Consider the following 20,759-nt stretch of genomic DNA (forward strand, 5'->3'; position numbering starts at 1 on the left):
GAGCAGGCAGCGCTGCCTGCTGCGAGATGGACACTGGAGAGGCAGGGACCAGGGTGCTACAGCTTTAAACCCAGAGCTGCGTTTCTTATCATCATTGATTTGAAACACCACGTAAAAAAAGCACCGATTACAGGAGAGGGAAAAACCCAGAAGCCTTAAGTGACCATTTTAAAGCTTTCAGCTATTTAATTATGGGTTTCCGCACACTGATAGAGAAGCCAGCGCCCTCGCCGCAAGAAGCCTCTCCTCCCCGAAGCACTCCCTGCATCTAGGGAGATGCCAAGCATCTTGGAGAGAGACCTCCTGAACACCCCAAAGCCAAGGAGGACGTCCAGCCTTGCAGGTGAGATAGTGGCAGTCACCCAAGGTGACAACAAGGCAGGCGTGACAGCCCTCTGCAGAGGGAGCAGATGGGCAGAGGAGCTCTTGAACCCCGCTGAGAAGATGCTTTGCTCCTCCTCTCCCAGGGATGGCTCACAGGCATCAACGGCTGCTTTAAAAAACAGTTATAGCTGCACTACATCTTCACACAAAACCAGTGATAAATCTCCAGCCACGGTGCTCTGCAGCATCTCCGAGTGTCCAAGCCTTGGGCTGGGCTCTGCATCATCCACTGCTCCCATCAAAGCCTGGCAGGGCCTCCACAGGGGAAGAGCTACCCAACTCTCCTGGAAAACACCGAGGACTGTGCATCTAAACCCCCCGATCACCATCAGCTTCACACCTCTACGCGCTGCAGGTTAAAGGGAACGTTTTCAGATATGCCCTGAAGATCGTGGATCCCAGCCCTGCTTCCAAAAACGATGCCTGCGCTTCGGGGTCCCAATCCCATTTCCTCCCAGTAAGTCCCCAGGTCACTTTTGGACTTGCCTCAAGTTTCCCAGCTCACTTTTGGACACGAAGCATCAGCTCCCCGCTTGCTTTAGGAACTCTTGAAACGTGAACTGCAAATCTAGATGGAGCTACATGAAATAAAAGGGGCTCCCTTCGGTAACACACATTTTTTGCTTTTACAGCTTGGCTGGTTTTCCCTCCTCTCCAGCTGCCAGGTCTTTAAAATCCCACAGGACTAGAGAAAAAAAAAGGCAGGCAGGAAATAAAAAAGCAGGTGGGGGGTGGGGGAAAAGAAGAGTTTTCTATGGCCCAGATGAACCTAGTCCCTCTGCTAACCACGGCAAAGCAATATTTTCTAGCGGGATGGGGGGGACTGTGCTGTGAAGAGCGGCCGTGGGTGGCCGTCCCCAGAGCTTCCCGTGAATACTTACTGGTGCTTGTGCTAGTGCCGATGGTGTTGATGGTTGTGGGGACGGAGGAGGAGGAGTAGAGGGGCAGATGGCCATTCTCGCACGCCAGGTTTTTGTCCTGCCAGCTGGAAGCGCTGACGCTTATGCCCGAGTCTCGAGAGTTTTGCCATCCGTTGAGTTTGTCGTCGGAGTTTTGTCTTTGGTGATAGTAGTGCGTCTGCCCGTAGTCCACCGAATCCGACCGACCTCTGCTCTGGCTGCCGAAGCCACCCGACGTGCGGTCCTCCAGGTGGTTGAGCCACATGGCCAGGGCGCTCCTGTCCTCTAAGGAGGTGGCAGGGTGTATCAAGGCGTAGGACAGCAGCTGCCTGCTCTCCTCGATGTGTTGGTTGTGTTCGATTGAGTGGGCCAGGATTTTAGGCAAGAGTTTCATGTATTCAACTTTTGCCTCGATGTTTCCGGGCTTCAGTAAAGGCAGGTGGGTTAACAATAAGGAAATCACTTTATCCTTGGATTCCTGTTGCCATTGGTTAATGATTCCTGTTGAAGGAATAGGGAAAAAAAAAAAAAATGGTAATTGAGAAATTGGCAAACAGAGCTAATAAAGAAATAAATAGACCCTGGCAGGGTAAATGGGACACGCCAAAGGGATGCTTGCATGCGTGATGCCACTGCGTGAGCATCTCCCAGGCAGGGGGGGTCACCGCTCTCCGAAAACCAAGGTCACGGCAAGGCGTGCCGAACTGGACACCAAGAGTCACCAGACGCTCCTGAAAATCACTAAAAAAGCCAAATTACACCCACCTCTACGGCCACGTAGCTCCACTGCTATTGTCCTGATGTTAATCAAAGTCACGATTTGGCCCAAATTTTCCGTATCGTTGCGGATTACACAAAATACTACACAAAAGCACTTCGTGAATAAACCTAACCTTTTAAAAGCACTGGGTGGAAAATGGAAAAGGTCAAGATTCAAATGAGCTAACACAGGCAAGAGCCACAGGGGGCGAAGGGAAGAAGGATCCCAGCAGGAGGGCAATAACCAAACCAGGGTGTCGGGCCATCCGCCAGCCTGGCGCGATAAGCTGCCCCGAAGGTATTGAGGGAAGGGCTCAGCTGAAGCAGCCGCAGAGCTATTGTTCCTCTGTTAGCTCACGGCAGATAGGAGAGGTTTTAGAAGACCAGAAAAAAAGCAAACCTAGGGTTTAGCTTTAAAAATATGCAAAAGGAGAAGTCAGGGAATTACAAACAGGTCACTTAACTCAAACTCCTGGAAAACTGATGGAACAAATAATGAAACAACCTATTTGTAAGCACTTAGAAGATAACAAGATGATAAGTGACTGCTGACACCGATTTGTCAAGAACAATTTAATTTTCTTCTTCAACGGAGTAACTGGCCTGTGAATAGCTGGAGAAGCAGTCAGCGCCCGTATATCTTGATATTCATTAGGTGCTGCCGCACATGGCTTCCTCAGCAGCACACCAGAGAAACACGCTCAGGCGAAACTACTCTAACGTGGGCACACAACTCATCGGAAAACCATACGGAGAGAGTCGTTACTGGTGATTCACCGTCAGACCGGGAGGATGTGCTGAGCAAGGAGACTTGTCCCGGCCGTGACACTACCCAGTATGTCATCGGTGATACGGGTGATGTGATAAATGTATTCAATATGCAGGTATCACGCTAGGAGAAATGAAAGCACTCCAGAAAACTGGATTAGAAGTCAAACGATGTCGAGACCTGGAGAAAAGTCAGAAAAAAACCAGCTGCGTTAAGTAGGTGCAAACATCTGCATGCAGGTGGGAACAAATCGCTGTGCAGTACCAGGCGGGGAAGAGCCTCGGGTCAGGAAGCATCAGAGGCCGAACATCAGTCAAAATGCCATGTTGCACATAAAAACTGCACCAGCCAGCCTGTCACCTGTCTGAGAGGTGAAGACCGGCGTGGACAAGCTGCTCTCCGTGTCTCCCGGGGATTGTAATAATAGGTTTGAATTGCAGCAAAGGTGAATGAGGTTGGACATGAAGAAACTACCTCCTGCGGGTAGGGCTGGTGATGTGCAGGGAGAGATTGCCTACAGACGTTGTAAAATCTCCATCACCGGAGGTTTTTCTTAACAGCTTATACAAACATCAGCCAAGGATAGCTCAGGATCTACCTAGACCACCCGACTGATGCTTCCCAGCCCCAGGTCAGTCTCTCCTCCAGTGTTTACCAAAGCCCCTCTATGAAGCCTTCAAACTTGCAGTCCCTGTAGCAGGCTGTGCCTAAGGCTGCCACAACTGAACCATCTGGTGAAAAAGGACTTCCTTCTGTTTGCTTTAAACCCACTGCCCAAAACTTCACCAAGTGAAATGCCCTGAGTTCTCATGTTATTAAAAAAAACCCAAAACTTTACGTTCTCCCTCGCTGTCTGCTGTCTCCTATCCATACTGTAAAGGAAGCTGCTCTAAATCATTGATTATCCCTATATCCTTCAGGTGTTTTTGAGCGAGGGTAACCGAACCCACACCAGTGAAATGAAGACCTGGACATCCATCTGTAGGATCACCCATCAGGTTTGCTCTTGGGAAGACCCACGCTGCCGTCCAGCAGCTAACCCAACCCTTCCACCACCCCGTGACCCAGAAGAGGGCTATTACAGTAGGGTCTTTTCCCAATTAGGACCAAACCCCGCATGTCGGTTCCCCGACACAACTGCGGTGGTGAGCAGCACTCACCCCTCCAGCTTCGCCTTCTCAGTTTCAAGGCGTGCAACCATTTTAATAGGAAGCCACTAGATGGCTTGCTGGAAACGCCGACGGCTCTCGCTGGAACTTTCTGCAGCGGTATTTACTTCCCCACAGACCCACCCCTCCTCCAGAGCCGTTTCCCGACCCGGCCACCCCGAGCCATCTCGTGCCGCTGTGCCAAGAGGTGCAAGGGAGACGGCGTGGCACAGCTTTGGTGGAGAAGGAACCGCTCCGTTTGCAGCAGAAGCGAGTTTTGGTACTCTGGGTGCGCTCCTGTGCCTGCAGAGATGCTGTGAGGTTGTTTTGGTGCTGAAATATGGGATTTGGAAAAGCAACGCTCAACCTAAGTGAAGTTGTAAAAAATACATGAGCGTAGCGGGACTCAAGGTCCACCAGAGCATCTCCGTATTTTCCATATGCAGATGTAACTGCTACAGGCAAAGCTTCCTGTCGTGCTTCATCTGATTTCTCTGTCCCCTCTCTCTCCCCGCTCCTCGGCCAGCTGCCCAGCGGGTTGAAAACCCATCTTATTTTATCCCCTCTTCCTGCAGAGGGATGTCACCCGTTCCTTTATCACCCCCGCATTTTATCATTGCTGTTGGGGCGATTCAGCAGCGCTTCCAGGCTGGCACAGCCAAACCCCAGCCCGGCACCGTCTGCGGGGAGAGGCTGTGGGATTTTGCAGCAGCTCAGATAAACTGAGAAATCGCCAAGATCATTAAAAAAAGGCACGCAATGCACTGCTAAAAGAAGTCGGTGCCACTTGTACATAGGAACTGGGTAGCAAAATACATGCAGAAAAAGCAGAGCCTGGTGCGAACTGGGTGCAGGAGGAGGAGGATGGGGGAGGCAGGTGGCCATGGCCAGACTCCTCTTCCTCACACAGGGGCTGGGCTGAGTGTGAAGGTCACCACTGGAGAAACACAGGATGGTGCCAGAGCCGCTTCTTGGGAAACTTGCCTCAGACCGCCAAGCGATTTCGGGGTTTGAGATTGGGGGTTTGAAACCACAACCCCGAAAGATGGAGCGCTGATCCGAAAGCCCGTGGCTGGCGAGGGGCCGGGTGCCCTTCCCTGCCCCGGCCCGGGCAGGAGCCGCTCTCCTTCTCAGCCAGCAGCAGGATGTGCACAATTAAACAAAAATGGAAAATAATTAGATCCGAAAGAGGTTTGGCTCTCTCCGAGACGGGGCGGAAGGTCAGGCTTAATCCTATCTGCCGGAAAATAGAGGGATCTGGAGAGGGCGGTGCGGGAGGAGGAAAGCTGGAGCTGCCTCTGGGCAGGGGGAGAGGGGCCGGCGACCCCCCCGAAGCCCCTCTCCACCCTCTCCCCGAATGTAGGAGCCCCCACTTCAGCTCCCTACCTGCTGCCACGCACTCCCCGACATCTGGGATGTCTCACCCTTTATTGCCAGAACAAGCTCCCCCCCCGCACCCGGCCTGGGTCAGCTGCGGTTAGGATGTGTCCCGGTTTTGGGGTCCCACGTCCCAGGGTCCCAGCACGCTAGCTGCAGTGGTGTACGGGGTCGCAGGCACCAATCACATTACAGCTTCATTAGTTCCCCCGGGTGCTGCTTCAAGGATGCCTGATGTTTTCCGTCACAAGGGCTTTCGCTGCTCTAAGGGATGGCAAGACTATCGATATTTGCAGCAGGCAAATCTGAGCACAGAGAAAGCCCCGAAGTTAGAAACTCCACCTCGCTGCTTTGAAACTCCCCGATATCCCTGTCCTGCCCGTTGCTGTCATTGCACTGACATCTCCTTTTGGAGATGAGCTAAAATAATAACTGACAACAAGCACCCTAAGGAGCCAGCTCCCATCCCAGCCCTGTGACCCCCCGTACCGGGAAGGGATGGGAGCTGCCAGCGCCCCCGACGCAGAAATTTGCATTACGGGACTCTTTTTCTTGGGTGAGAGGCTGAATCAAGGTGGGATGTGAAACTACCTTCTAACTTAGGATTACCTACCTAGCCAATATGATTTTGCTGCCATACGGCACAGCTGATGCATGTGCAGGGTGCCTGCGTATAAATACAGCACCAAATATAGCCGGGTCCTGCTTCCAAGGCTGAAACCTGTGCTGCGCTATGAATAGGTCCAATGCTATCCCTGAAACGGGGGCTTTCTGGCTTGAGGAAGAGGTGATGTTTGTCAATTTAATAAGCGCTCATCGGATTTCTCTGTCACAAATCTGCTTAATCACTTCTGGATCCCTGCAAACTGTTAATTGCCTTCATGTCCGGTGGCAGGATCCACCTCTAACACTGCAGTGCGTGAAGGACCTTCTTGCCTTTACTTTGAACCTGCCTCCTGACAGATGACTGCGTTATTTCGACCGCCAGCGAGGCACGCGGAGCTCCTGAAACTGTTAATGATGTACCGGGAACAGTCGCAGTTTTCCAAAGGTAAAACCAGCCTGGATGGACAGAGGCAGGGATACACACAGTCCCTGCGGACGCCTGCAAAAACCAACGCAGGCGGCACACTGGTGCCCGCATTTAGAAACCCTGAAGTACCTAACTGCCTGGTTTTTTCTTCTGTTTTTCATTTTTGCAAACAGACCTCTGGCCCCCACCTCAAAAACACCGACCCTGCCCGGAGGGATGGCTGAGAGGAGCTGTCAGCACAGGCGCGTGAACGCGTGTGTCTCACCAGGTGAGATGCCTCCAAGGAACAACAGCAATGCGGGATACCTCTCAAATGCTTAAGACGACCCCCAAAAACAACCAACCCCAACCAAGATAAACCTTTTCATTTTGAAAGCAGAAATTGGGTTATCCTTCTGTTGCCATATACGACTTACCACATTTCACAAGTGAAGTAGTCGAATATGTTGACTGGGGTTTTGACGAAGCGGGCGAGATGAATGATGTGTAATTTATGAGCTAGACAACAGCTTATCATGAGTAACAAGGACAACAATTAAAGACTGGAAGTGTTTTAAAACCTGCCCAAGGATTTTCCGAGTGACAAAGAGTACGTTCAAATAGCAGGCTTGGTATCATTACTCCACAATGGTTAAATCAGTGCATTTAAGGACTCCAGTTGTCAGTAAATTGCTCTTAAATGACTGTTTTATTATGCCCTTGTTTTCAGTTTAACAACATTTTCCATAAAAAGTTCTCAAAAGCCCATTCAGATAATTTGTCCAAGCAAGAAATGACTAAGAGTGAGATGTGCACATCTGAAGGGCACCCACCAAACAGAGCACCTTCACAGCGGGGCTGAATGGACCAGCACTCTCAGATGTACTCAGGGAGAAAAAACAGGAGCTTGTACCAAAAATTTAGGCTGGAATCCCTGACCTTGCAAAGTGACATGCTGCAGCTTTAGGGATTGGAGGGAGGAACTAGGTGCTACTGGACGGCAATCAAGGCCTCCTAGGGATGGATGACACCGAGGTTTTCATGTCTTGGACGGCCGACAGCAGAACAGAAATGCAAAGATTTCTGCATAAAGACCCAGCAGCACATCACCACCCGCCAGCTCCTCCACACATGCATGCAAGATGCTGCGCTTCCATCAAAATCATCAAGATCTGAGGTAACCGAGGTCATCACCAGAGTCAGCCCTGGTATCTAACACCTATTACAGCTGCGTGGGTGTCTTCACCAGGGCAAAAGGGGTCAAGAAACCTGACCCTGCATACGAACGCAGCCCAACAACCTCTGTTTGGCCAAAATGCCATCTCCCAGTGAACGGCCACCAAGCGACAAACCCCAACCCTACGTCTACTGGCTATTTGTTCCAATGTCTTCCAAGCACTTCAGTTTGCCTTCGTTTCCAGTTGAATTTATCTGGTTTAAGCTTGAATTTACCTGGCTGCAGCTGCCAGACAAATTCCAGTCTGAATTAAAGAGCTCCTTGATGCCCTGCATTTTCTCAAGTGAAGGTACTCGGGACTCAGCACTCAAGCCACCTTCCACTCTTGTTTCTGGTAAGAAACAGAAGCTTAATGTCCTGTCTCTAACAGGTCGTGGCTCTATGCTCATTAATCTTGAGCCCATGGCAACACTTCTGCTGGCTCTGTGACTTCCAGCACACACGTGAATCGGGTCTTATTTGGCTTGGTGAAAAGCACGAGTGGGGTGGAGAGACCGTACCCCATCTCACACAGGGTGGTTTGCAGCGAAGTTGAAGCAGAAGAGCAAAAGACGAAGATATTTCAACCACAAGTCTGAATTTGCACCGAGCGTATCGACCAAGAGCAGGCTGCTGCCAGTCCCAGCCTTCCTGCGACTGGATTAACTGGTCTGTGAGATGGTCCGGCTCCCCACCACCCATCACACAAATCTTCTCTCCAACGCTGCTGCGGATGCGAACCTCTGCCCTGGCTCCCGCCACAGCAGCTCGACTGAAGGTGAACTACACTGTGTTTCCAGACGAAGGGATTTCAATTATTATTTGCAGTAATTAGCACCTGCACGTCGACCCATTCACAATACTTTGTTTGGGCGAATTTGCATCATTCTCTTCCTAAATCAGCCTCACTCAAAAGGCCAAGATTAAAGAAAACAAAGCGAGAACTGTGTTGGAAACCCTCTCTGTACCCCATCCAGAGCACATCAATACCCTCGCCGTTAAACCTGGCAGCCTTCTCCCTCCATGAGAGGCCAAATAATAAGAATTTCAGCATGTGCTTTTTCGTTATTGCAACTGATGCTAATTAAAAGAAAAAAATCTCGACGATAAAGGTTATTGCAGACCTGCCAACTGCACAAGACAGAGATGCAAGCTGACACTGAAATGCCAGTGAACCTGAATCCTGCTCCTCGTCTCACCAAAATCGATGCAAAACCGCAGCTAACACAGGCAAGAAGACACCGGTGATGTTTCTAAGCACATCTACGGCCAGGAGGCTGCAGCGCGGTGTGTAAACCCCACCAGCCTCCCCCTGCTACGTTCAAACGGGTTTGAATTTATGCCTGCGCTAGAGCTGACCTCAGCGCGGAGCGGGAGGACCTAATCCTCTATGTCTGAAGGCAACGGGAGCCGTGCCAAACAGCATCGTGCCTGCTGGATCCGGCACCCGTGGCTTCCTGGCACCTCCCGCGTCTCCGCGCTGCAGCAGCTGGGAGAGGCCAGCTCTGCATCCCGGGGACCGCTTCTTCCCAGGTCCCCAAAACCACTCATCCCGGCGGATAACACGGGATTTGACAGAGGAAAAGCCAAGAAAACCTCACAGCTGGCTTTTTGCTTTCACTCCCTCCCACGCAAGTCTAACAGCCCGACTTGGGGAGAAATTTGGGGAGTAGTGGCAAAGCTCTTTCCCCGTTACAAGCCTTGGTTAGGAGCTGGGAACAGCCAGAAGGTCTCCAAACAAGCCCTGGACACCAGGAGGGCTTGGGGACTGCTATTCGTGGCAATCAGGGCTCTGCACTTTCCCTCCTGGAGTGCCCACCCCAACAGCTATGAACCTCTAGGTCCAAGGTGGCTGCACGGCTCAGTGCTATCCCAGCATCTTCGGTCTATAATGAGATATAAAAAGGCAATCACTGAATTCCCCCTCTCCCTAGCTGGTCAGCTTCTGTGCAGATTTAAGTGCAGATGACCTCTTGGAAGGACAGAAGGACCTTTTGTTCATCAGTACCCATAAGGAGAGGACAGATGGACGGCAATCTGTGCCTTGTATCATGCAAGGCACATGCACGATCTCCATTCTCCAGCGCCCACGACCCACCCTGCACCCCAGCTCTGCGACGGTGCCAAGGAGCACCAGCGCTCAACGGAAAATTCGCTGGTGATGCGCTGCAACCTATCAGTTCACATGGTGCTGGCCCTCCTCCGTGTTTCCAGCAGCTACATCACATTCTAAGAGGCTAAAAATACATTAAGTACTTTCCTAATGTTTCTTTTCCACCCGAATGGTTGCTGCAGAGAAGCTCCGAGCAGGAGAGGAGGTGAACGGACCAGTGTGGATGCAGGGAAGAGATGCCATAAAAATGGAGCAATAGGCACAGTACGTCCCGCAAAAGGAGGTGGCCAGGGAAGTCCCTGCTGCAGGCAATACTGGTTCCTTGGAAAAACAAAGGCAAGAGCCATACAGCCATCAAAAGCAAAGTGTTTCTGATTATACTGCAGGATTCAGCATTGACAGGAGCACAGAGGACTTCACGAAGGAGCATATTCTCCATCTTTAATGACCAAAATTAAGACGCTCCATGTAAATTAACTACGCAATATCCCTTGGACTTGTTAAATGTAACAGTGCAAATTTAACCACTGAAAACAGTTCTGTCCAAAAGACACAACCTTCTTGCATCCGCCCCCAGCATCCCCCCGCATGCAACAGGCAAGTTCCTCAACGCGCATTGCCAAGGCAGCGTTGACAGGTTTGCCGGCACAGCTGGGTCGCACGAAGCATGTTGGCCATCACTGGCCTTACTTTCTGAGCTTCATAAAAGGTGTGTCTCTGCTGGGCAGTGCTCCAAAACAAATCATCGAATCGTAGAATCACAGAATGGTTTGGGTTGGAAGGGACCTCTCAAGGCCATCTAGTCCAACCCCCTTGCTGTGGGCAGGGACATCTTCAACTAGATCAGGTTGCTCAGAGCCCCGTCCAACCTGACCTGGAATGTTTCCAGGGATGGGGCATCCACCACCTCTCTGGGCAACCTGGGCCAGTGCTTCACCACCCTCAGCGTAAACAATTTCTTCCTTAGATCTAGTCTGAATCTACCCCCCTTTAGTTGAAAGCCATTCCCCCTTGTCCTGTCGCAACAGGCCCCGCTAAAAAGTTTGTCCCCATCTTTTTTATAAGCCCCCTTTAAGTACTGACAGGCCGCAATAAGGTCTCCCTGAAGCCTTCTCTTCTCCAGGCTGAACAACCCCAACTCTCTCAGCCTTTCTTCAAAGGAGAGGTGTTCCATCCCCCTGATCAGGCTACCCTCAAAGGTAGCCTGACGTGGAGGTGAGGTGGACGTGGATGAGCACCAGAGCTGGCTGCTGCATCTTGAATGCACTTCACTTTTGAAAAGAAGCCGATTTCTTGCAACTCTTCTTGGGAAGCCAGGCTAAGGAGCAGGCGACGATATGACATGCAGCTTCTGGCGAAAAAACCCAAACACCCCCTCTCCCCGCAAAAAAACCCCTGTGGGGGATAAGACATGAGCCCTACTCGACTCGTTGCCCTTTTAAAGGCAGTTCTCCTTGGGCAGCAAGTTCAGCTGTTTATTACTGGCAGCTCCCCTCTCCATCGAGCTCTCCAAAGCAATGGCAGCCCCATCAAGTGTCCATTTTGTAGCATCGGTCCCTTCCTTGTGGGGAAGAAGTGACTGGAAAGGATGTCCCCAGGCTGAGCATCACAACCTTGGACTGCGCTTCTTGATCTCACAGCAGGGACAGCATTAGCAAGAGTTGGGAATTTCAGCACTGAAGCCAGCCTCAAAGACAACCCTTGATCAGATCTTTGCATCCCGTCACCCCAAAAGGCTGATGAACCTACCCCAGCAGATACAGCAGCAGGGCAGGGGGCTCAGCGCTCTCCACCCAAGTTGTAAACTCAAAAGGGAGCGAAATGCTCGTTATTTTCGTCAGAAGCAGAACAAACTGGGAGGTCCCTCAACAAAACATCCCTTAATTCATGCCGAGAGCTGCAAGGACAGACGAGCCCGGCTCTACTGTGCTGCAGAGCGAGTAGAAAGAAAAAAAGATTTTCACATTTTTGACACTGTTTTCCCCCTCTACCTTGTGAGCTTGCCAGAGCTCCAGTTATTAGGACGCTGTTTGTACAAACCCAGAAGCAATATATTTTTAGCACTGGAGAATCGCATGGCACGATCATTAAGCGTGCTTCTGCAGACAGCAACAAGAGCGGGGATTTTTCCTTCTCTAAATTGGCTGCAGCCACTACGGTTTTCAGCCCAAAGCAGACTTTCAGGAAATTCAGAAGAGCGGGAGTCTTTTTCCATGACATATTTAATACCAAGCTAAAGTACACTCGATTTTCATACCGTGCATCTGATGGGAGGTTTTTTGGATTTGTTTTCTAGGCTGGATCTGTTGCACACTTTTGCTACGAAGCATAATACCATGTATTATCACAACACTCCCTAGCAACATGACTTTCAATTTAGTGCAGAGATTTGCAACGTTGAGAGCATCTCACTGAGTCAGAGCAAAGACGACATGCTGGGAAACCTTATCAAAAGCCTCATAGGTGCCAAGGGAACCTACACCGCATGTACGACGGGCGTTTGAGCTCCTCAACGTGATGTGGCCAGCACTGGCATGGAGAATACCTTGGCAAAGATGAATTCGCTTCACTGATTTCACAAGCCACGGTCCAGCCGGCACGGTTTCATGGAGTCATGACTACATTGATGACAGCGGTGCCAACGGGTGTGAAACAAGAGTGAAAATCCCACAAGTTCTGTCTAGGCGCTCAGCGCTCGGACAGAAAAACATGGGAAGCGGTTCAGCATCAGAAATAAGAGCTCAGAGCCAATGGGGCATCAGCAAGGATGAGGTACCATCTCCTCGCTTCTCACCTGAAGGCCAGGAGGAGGACAGATGCTTGGTAGACAAACCAACCAACCTCCTACGAAGCTGTCCTGAGAAGTGAAGCCAGCCTGACACGGGACAAGGACTCACAGTGCCGTTTTCTTCTTACTTGCTGGAGCACACAAGCTCCTGGGGATCAGGGGCATCGTGCTCCCAAGCCTCAGATGGGGAGGATGGTCTTTTGAAAGTGCAGGAAAACAGTGCCTGGATCCCACCTGACAACAAGAGAGCGTGCGAAACTGCAAAAGCACCATCAACGGTGTGGACAGCATCAGGTGAGGTGTTTCTCCACCTCTACCCACTGGTGTAGGAGAGCAGCAGAAGGCGGGAGCACCATCCATACAGGGTGGGTGGAAGAAAGCTATCATTGCAGAAATTACACCAAAATGCTGTCCTGGGGGGAGCCGCCGCTCTTGGGCCGTAACGGGAGGAGCGGAGGGGAATCCATCAGCCTTTGTGCATGCAACTAGGAGACAGAAATATCAAAGCAGCCGTGCCAGGTCTGATGGACAGATATCCCGACGAGATCCTGGGTCAAGTGGCTTTTGTTGGCTGCCGTGCAAAGTTAGCTGAGCTTAGCCGGCCTGCAGAGGCAGCTTGGCCACAGCAACGGGATGGGTCAGCAAGGATTAAAAGTATAATTAAACAGGGGGCTGCAGATTGCTTCCAGAAGTCCCATCACTTCTTGGAGCTCGTGAGCTCAGTAACGGCAAAAAACTGTTGGTTTTGCTTCTTCTGGGACACAGGGGTACAGGTGGGAAATGAGTTCACTGCCTGCTTTCACTTATGCTGGGGTTATATTGCTCATATGCCTCCGCACACCCTCAAATACAGACTTGCAGTGGAATTTCCTAGGACGCAGGAAGCCAAAGAAATAAAACATGCGATTTCTGTATCTCTTCTTTGAGCCTAATCCATAAAAACGCCCAAATCTTCCCTGCTTTCAGCGAGGAGACTTACAGGCACAACCACAGGCACGGAGGAAACACTCCTCTGACTTCTTAATTTCAATTGCAAAAAGCCTTTTAGCAAAAGCTCAGTTGAAATGCAGGTAAGTTTCTTCAAAGGCTAAAATAAAAATAAAAAATTATCAGAATGTCCTAACTGTGTTGCCTAACATGGATAAAGGATTTAGAAGGGGGAAAAATAATACTAAAAATAAGTTATGAAGGGTATGTAAGGTATTGATATACAGCACATGGTTTAAACTGTTAATCATTGAACAGATTCCAGTATAAAAATAACGAGACTGAAGCTGCACATAATGGAGGAGTTGCTCTATTTATAAACTTCTCTGTGCAAAGGGCAGGCGAGGGCTGGGACGAGCAGGCAGCGGAGGCAGAGGGCCACTGCTACGCAGCCTATATTTTGAGGGAAAATAAAACAGATTTTTTTTTTTTTTTTAATTATTTTTTTAAGCGTTGTCAACAAAATCAAACCGAGCTGTCCAAAAGCCTGTGTGCCCCAGCCATGTGAGCAGCATTTACAGCTCCTGCATGTGACAGCTCTCCCAATTTAGCCGGTAACCGACTCCCTCTGACCTGTAATAACACCGCTCCCAAATTAGAGCCCTCAATTTGACTTGGCTTCGGTCCTTTCCTCCCAGCGACATAAAGCATCCTTTCCCCGCCCCCTCCCCAAACATTCATAATCCCATCCTTTCGCACTGCCAACTCAAACTCACATTTAGCCTTTTCCTATTTTTTTTTGGGGGGGGAGGGTGTGCGGAGGGAGGGGGGGGTGCAGGCAGCGAGGGGTAGGGAAAAAGCCCGGTGGAAAAACACCAAGAGACAAAAACAACAACAAAATCAGACAAAAATTCCAAGTTGGTGACATTCAGCTGGAAAAGCTCAATGACTCACATGCAAATAAAATCTGCCTAAATTCACTGCTGCATGACGCAGGCCACTGGCTTCAACATAAAAAGGCCAGGATGAAATCATCCACAATTAAATCAGAGCTTGGAAGGCTGCAAAAGCAGCCGCATCAGCGCGGTTCCCTCGGCTTAATAGGAAACACAAAGGAAGGAAGTTCAGCGGAGTGAGAACATCCCCCTTTTCCCCTCCTTTCCACCGACACCTTGCGCCATCAGTCATCCCCAACCGACGGCGCGGCTCCTCCGGCATCACACGTCGGCGCTCGGCTCCGGCAAGCTGCTCGCTAGCAGGCGGCTGCCAGCTTTTAATGGGCTTTCCTGGAATACTAGCTCAAAAGTAAAATAAAAATAAATGTGGCTACGTAGGAAGGCAAACCCCCACCAGTCAGCGACTTCTTCCAGAGATTTCTGCCCTGTCCTTTGCAGTATGGCATGGTATATTGTACAATTAACATTTACAAACCCTGGACCAAATCCAGTCCCTCCCCAAATCCCCCATACACGCGAGGAGGGGGAGAGGGATTTAAACCTTAGTTCTTAGGTTTCCTCTTGCATTGCAACGGTGCTTTTAAACGTTACGACTTTTCAGATACTGTCTGAAGCCACACCATAGAAACGCGCTTGCAGTGACCCACGGTGCAGGGTGAAGGCAGGGAATGGGGTGCAAGGGGTTTCCCTTACGCCAGCACGTGCGCCGGGCTCCACACCCCTACCCCTCCGACGCAACCGTTTGTGGGGTTGTGCCATGAACCAGGTCATCGGCCTCCTCCAGGCTAAAAATAACATCGGGAAGGGGGGAATAAACTGAAAAAGGTCATTTTAACCTAGATCGGGCTGCTGATGGGATTCACAGCACGGCTCTACAAAAGGCTTTTGGTGTTCCGGCTGAGAAGGGGAAACAATCCTTTAAAGCAAGCGTTAGCCCCTCTGCACCCCGAAATGCCGCTCCGGGGAACAGCTGGTGAGCACCCATCCGGGATGCAGGAGGACAGTGCCCCAAGCATCCGGAGCGGCCGCAAGCAGCGGCTCATTGCACCTAATTTTGGCTAGGATAATGCAAGGAGTCCACGGAAACTAGGTGACCGGCTGCACATTTAGCGGGAACCCAGGTGCTTGAACCTTTACGTGCTTTCCCCCCGCCAGGGCTGGCGTTCCTATCCCTGGGATTAACCGCGGTGCTGCGCTGCCGAAAAGCCCCCAGCCCGAGTCGAAGGCTCCTCGGCGCTCGCTCGCTCCGGCTTGCAGTGGCTGCAGAAGCAGGGTGTTAAGAGGTCCATAAAAGGTAACTGGGAGACACAAGCCTCCCGCCAGCGAGCCTACAATTGCTCCGGAGGAATCCGCACCTCCCCGGATAGAAAAAAAAAATAAAAATAATATATAGAGGCCTGCAAGCAGGGAAAGGTTGAAACCGCCTGCGGGAGGACATCCGACAGAGCCCGGGCCATCTGGTCACCCACCCTGCGCAGTGACACTGCCCTCCCTTCGCCACCAGATGCTAATTCCTTTCATCCCGCCTGGCCCTCCACTGGTGTAATTTTAGGTCTGTGAATAGGACCATCTGCCTTTGAGATGCTCGTTTATTTTTGGCTAAGCCCTCCCTTTCACCACTCCCTTCTTAAAGGAAGTCCAAATCGGGCGCCGTTAGAAACGGTGTTTCTTGTCCGGTCCTCTAATCACCGAGCATTAACGAGCTATCTAGAGCATGCTCTGTAACGCCGCCGCTCATAAAATTGGGGGGTGTCATTATCTTCAAAGCGTTTTGCAAACACTTTTTCGTTCCTCCCCGCGTTACCACCGCAAAGTAGCAATTATTCACTTCTCTCTGAATATGGTGGGCTTGGTCCAGCATCCTGGAGCTCGGCCAAGATGTGCTCAGCAAAATTTAACGCGGCCGAAGTAAAGATAAAACAAACTGGTTCCTATCTTTGGATGCTAGGGACTGCTACCGTCGCTTCCTGTCCCACAGCAGACATGGAAATGTTAAAAATAAAAATAAATGCTGGAACCGCACTGGCCAATAATGTAATTTCCACATATTAAGAGGAAATGCAACGCCTGGAGAAAAAGGAGAGGAGTTTTAAGGGAAGTTTTACTTTTATACACATCTAAGTGCTACGAATGAAAGTCACCATCACGATCTGGTGCTGCTCTTAGCAAAATGCTGCATAAAAATGCCGCAAATCCCCCTTGTGCCTGAGCTGCCTCCGGTCCTGCCCCTGCAGAAAGAGGAGACCAGGAGCTGGAGGGAGAAAGTTGTGTGCAATGATGCCGTGTCCATGGCTGCTGGCGCTGGTGTTTCAAAACTCTGCATCTTGAACCTGAAGCAGTGGCCTGCACTCCTCAACAAAGCTTTTACCCTGGAGCAGAAAGGAACCGGGAGGGGAGAACCTCCTTGGTGGCCCCAGGTTGGCTTCTTCAGGTGGGTCTGAGCGTGCAACAACACGCTCCTGGTTGGGGTGACTGTACGGACCCCCCAGCCGCAGCTGTAGACGGACAAGCCCCGAGATCACAGCAAGGCCACGGGGGACCCCCACTGTGCCGGGGCCTCAGCCCACCCCTCGGGATGAACGTCGGATCCTACTCCATGTCCCAGCCAAAGGCCTCCAGCATCACTCAGGAGGACCGCACATGGTGTGGGCTAACGGGCTGAATCTGTGCATCGGCCAGCCATGAAATAATTCTTTTCCCTTCTTTGTTAAGATTTTCGCAAGCGCCTGGGGCGGGTGGGAAGAGCACTCCTGCCCCCCAGGTAACTCCTTCCGTGACAAGTTGGCTTTTTGCACAAATCCAGGTTGCTCTAGGCCTGCGCAGCTCTCCCAGGACTTTTTTTTTTTTAAAAGATGAGAAAGGTTGTGGTTCGGTCTGAGGTTTGGCCCGGTTCTCAGCTCTCTTATGAACCTCGGGAGCTACAGGGGCATGGAGTCTACTGCTGGAAACCAGCATTAGACGACAGAGAACATCCATACGGGGGAGCCCCCCTTGCTGCATGCACCTCACACACGGAAGAGCAAGAGCCTGTTATGCTACCAAGCTCCTCACAGGGAAAACGGACCCAGGACTTAAAAAAAGAAAATTTCTGTGCAATGCTTGAGGTGTAAAAATCAAGCCCTGTCTTTGGCTGGCCACAAGTCTCTGCCCTGCGGGCACCCGGGGAAACACCTGGCTGCTCATCTGCAGCAAATAAAAGAAAAAACAATTTAATTGATCTGATCAGATCTCAGATTTGACAAGATTTCCTCCCTGGGTAAAAACTGACATATTTTGCTTTGGCTTTAAAGTACGATAAACAGAAAACTACAACAGCTTGGCTGTGAAGCCCCCCACACTGCATGCTCTGGGTGCAGAAGCCCCAGGAGGAGTTAGGCAACGCAGACATCCATCCCTTCCCCTTTCTGCTATTCACATCACCCAGCGCAAAGCACTTGACCAAAGCCAGCGATGAGTCACCGTAAGGAGGAGACTTTCTAATTTCACCCACTTTGATCCTGCCCTGAAGTGCCAGCGTCAAGGAGGAGGGAGGGGAGAGCTGGGGGCTGAGTGCGGGAGGACGGGAAAAATCTGTGCATCTATTACAGAGACATTCAAAGCCAAGTGAAACTCCTCTTTTTTTACAGACCAAAAAAAAGTGGACTGGAAGAGCTGACTCTCACCAGTTAACAGCTTGTACCAGAGCAGCAGTACCAGCGCTCGGCTGACTCCCTGTATCTTTGCCAGCTGTAACAAGCACTCACAAGGCAGAAACACGGGCTTAAAATGCACCTTTCACCGGGGAATTCACCGTGTTTCAGTGCTGCCTGCGGCTGGCACGTAAAGGCAGCCGGCTTGTCTTTCCTTTATAACCAGCTTCACATTTTGCTTCTCGTATACCACGAAATGCTGCAGGACCTCAAAACAAAGAGTGACATTGTTCCTTCAGAATAGAACTGCTGTTCGCCCAATTTTTATTTGTATTTCACGAAAACAGAAGCTGCAAGGCTTCGTTTGGGGCGGGGGGGGGGGGCTAAAACGATCTGGCGGCGCTGCAGTCGCAGCTATTTCACCGGGAAGGTTTCCATGATGCTCTTTCCACCGTGAACACGACATGACACGGGTCAACGTGGACGTTTAACTTAAAGAACAAAGAAGAACGCTGGTCCTTGTAATTACAAGTTCCCGCTGCTCGGCTGGCTGGTTTGGCCATGCACGGTGCTGAAGGCACTGGTTCCTCTCCTGTAACTGCTGCTGCCCATAAAGTCCCCAAAATTATGTTGAGGGGCCCAAAAAACTCGTACGACCCCATTTTGCCACTGTTTAATGGGCGTTGGGGACGTTTGGCAGCAGCTGATGTAGCTCCAACAGCTAATGGTGGTCCAAGCGTTGGTGTTATCAACGCGGACCACCAGCATTAGGGCAGACAGCAAAGGAGGAGAGAAGGCAAAGATCATCCTTAAACACCTAGGGAAATACCGCAAGGCTCCGGTGGGACAACATTTTCTGTTCGATTGCAAAATCTCCATTTAACACTCCGTTTTTGAGCTTTAAGACTGGTGTAGAAAACCAACCGCTCTCCTAGCTCCGAGCAATGATGACTTCGACACTTCTTAGTGCCTGAAACCTGAAAAGCTTTTACCAGTTAATGCAAGTTTTCAGTCAAACCAAAATCCTTCCTCCTCCTCCCCCTGCCTGGCTAAAACGTCCATTTTCAACTACCAAAAAAACATGAGAAGGATTTGAGATTTCATTTTCTTGACCAAATTCCGTAATATTTGGGAAGAAATTTCCAACAAAATGGAAACCAGCTATTTTTGTGGAGGGAGAGGGAGGAACAGATTTTCCTGCAGAGGAAAATCCCCTTCCGTGCACCTTGTTGTCTTCCCCTGAAGAGCAGCAACACGTTGCAATAACCCCCATGGAAAGATTCAACCTACACTACTCAGAAGTGACGAACACGAGAATTGACAGGATTTCTGGAAGCCGCTGACCCCTCTCTTACCCTTCAGGCTATTGACTACAGCCGATCAGCAACCGCGCTCCTCAAGCATCTCCGAGCCGATCTACGGCGACGCCGTGGTAAACGCGCAGAAATCTAGTAAATTAGGAGAGCTACGCAACGCGCTGTGGGATTTTGCAGTGGGTAAATCCTGCCTCACCACTCCTGGCAGTCGCTGTAAGTTGTTCCTGTGATGCCTCAAGCCCTAATCGCATCTCTGCAAACAGCATGCAGAAACGAGCGGAGAGAAAAGCGTACTGCTGGATCCTCAGAAATGGTGCCAGAAGCTTTTCTTGGCTAGAGGCAAAGTTGGAAAAATGCGGTAAAGATGATTAGCAACCAAAAATACAGATGCATTGGTGGGAGTAGTAGGTTACATGTGGCAGGGGACCATGGGGAAGGTCAAGGTGCTGCAACCCGGTTCAAAGCTGCGCCAGGGGAGGTTTAGACAGGACATGATGAAGCATTTCTTTACCGAGAGGGTGGTCAAACACTGGAACAGGCTTCCTAGGGAGGTGGTTGATGTCCCAAGCCTGTCAGTGTTTAAGAGGCGTTTGGACAATGCCCTTAACAATATGCTTTAACTTTTGGTCAGCCCTGAATTGGTCAGGCAGTTGGACTGGATGATCGTTGTAGGTCCCTTCCAACTGAAGTACAATCTTCTCCTCTCCTCTCCTCTCCTCTCTCCTCTCCTCTCCTCTCTCCTCTCCTCTCCTCTCTCCTCTCCTCTCCTCTCTCCTCTCCTCTCCTCTCTCCTCTCCTCTCCTCATGCACATGCAATCCCATGCAGCTGGACTCTGCTGCAGGCAAGTCTACCCTGCAGAAGGACCTGATTGCTGAATACCTCCAGCAATTTGCACTCCGGTTGGAGAGCTGCAGACTGCACCCACCCAGCACGGAAGAGCCAGAGAAAGGCCTTGCTGCGTTGCGATATGGCGATCGCATCGTCCCGCTCAGCGCTGTTTCTGCAACCTTCATCTCAGGGGGAGATCCGGTCTACATCCCGGTTCCCCACGGGGAGAGCAAAGCTCTGGCGCTTCCCAGCTCAAAGGGATTCCTACAACTACTCAGGTCCTCCAGGTCTCCAACTCTCCTTGTGTGATGTTGAAGGGAAACTTCAGGATGGGGTTTATACAACTCTGAGTTATCATCTGCCTCCTCTGCCCTTCCACAGTGTCTCCTCCTGGTATTAGGAGGAGATGGTATTTCTTAGCTAACGTAAACCCATGTTGTGGTTTAACCCGGCAGGCAGCTAAACACCACACAGATGTTCACTCACTCCCCCCCCTGCAGTGGGATGGGGGAGAGAATTGGGAAAAAAAAAAGTAAGATTCATGGGTTGAGATAAAGACAGTTTACTAGGACAGAAAAGGAAAGGGGGGAAAAAAAATGGTAAAAGAATATACAAAACAAGTGATGCACAATGCAAT

The 20,759-nt window shown here is 50.7% G+C and overlaps 1 protein-coding gene across 1 annotated transcript in view; it reads right to left on the minus strand.

Annotated features, from left to right (window-relative positions):
- Positions 1-20,759, minus strand: part of SAMD4A (sterile alpha motif domain containing 4A) — a 116,919-nt gene that overhangs the window by 43,641 nt on the left and 52,519 nt on the right. The window contains exon 2 of the mRNA XM_009289884.1: positions 1,266-1,784. Within this exon, the coding sequence (XP_009288159.1) occupies positions 1,266-1,784 (519 nt within the window). The remainder of the gene's footprint in view (positions 1-1,265; positions 1,785-20,759) is intronic.

Source organism: Aptenodytes forsteri, unplaced genomic scaffold, assembly GCF_000699145.1.
Source record: "Aptenodytes forsteri isolate BGI_AS27 unplaced genomic scaffold, ASM69914v1 Scaffold76, whole genome shotgun sequence".
Classification (NCBI taxonomy): Eukaryota; Metazoa; Chordata; class Aves; order Sphenisciformes; family Spheniscidae; genus Aptenodytes; species Aptenodytes forsteri.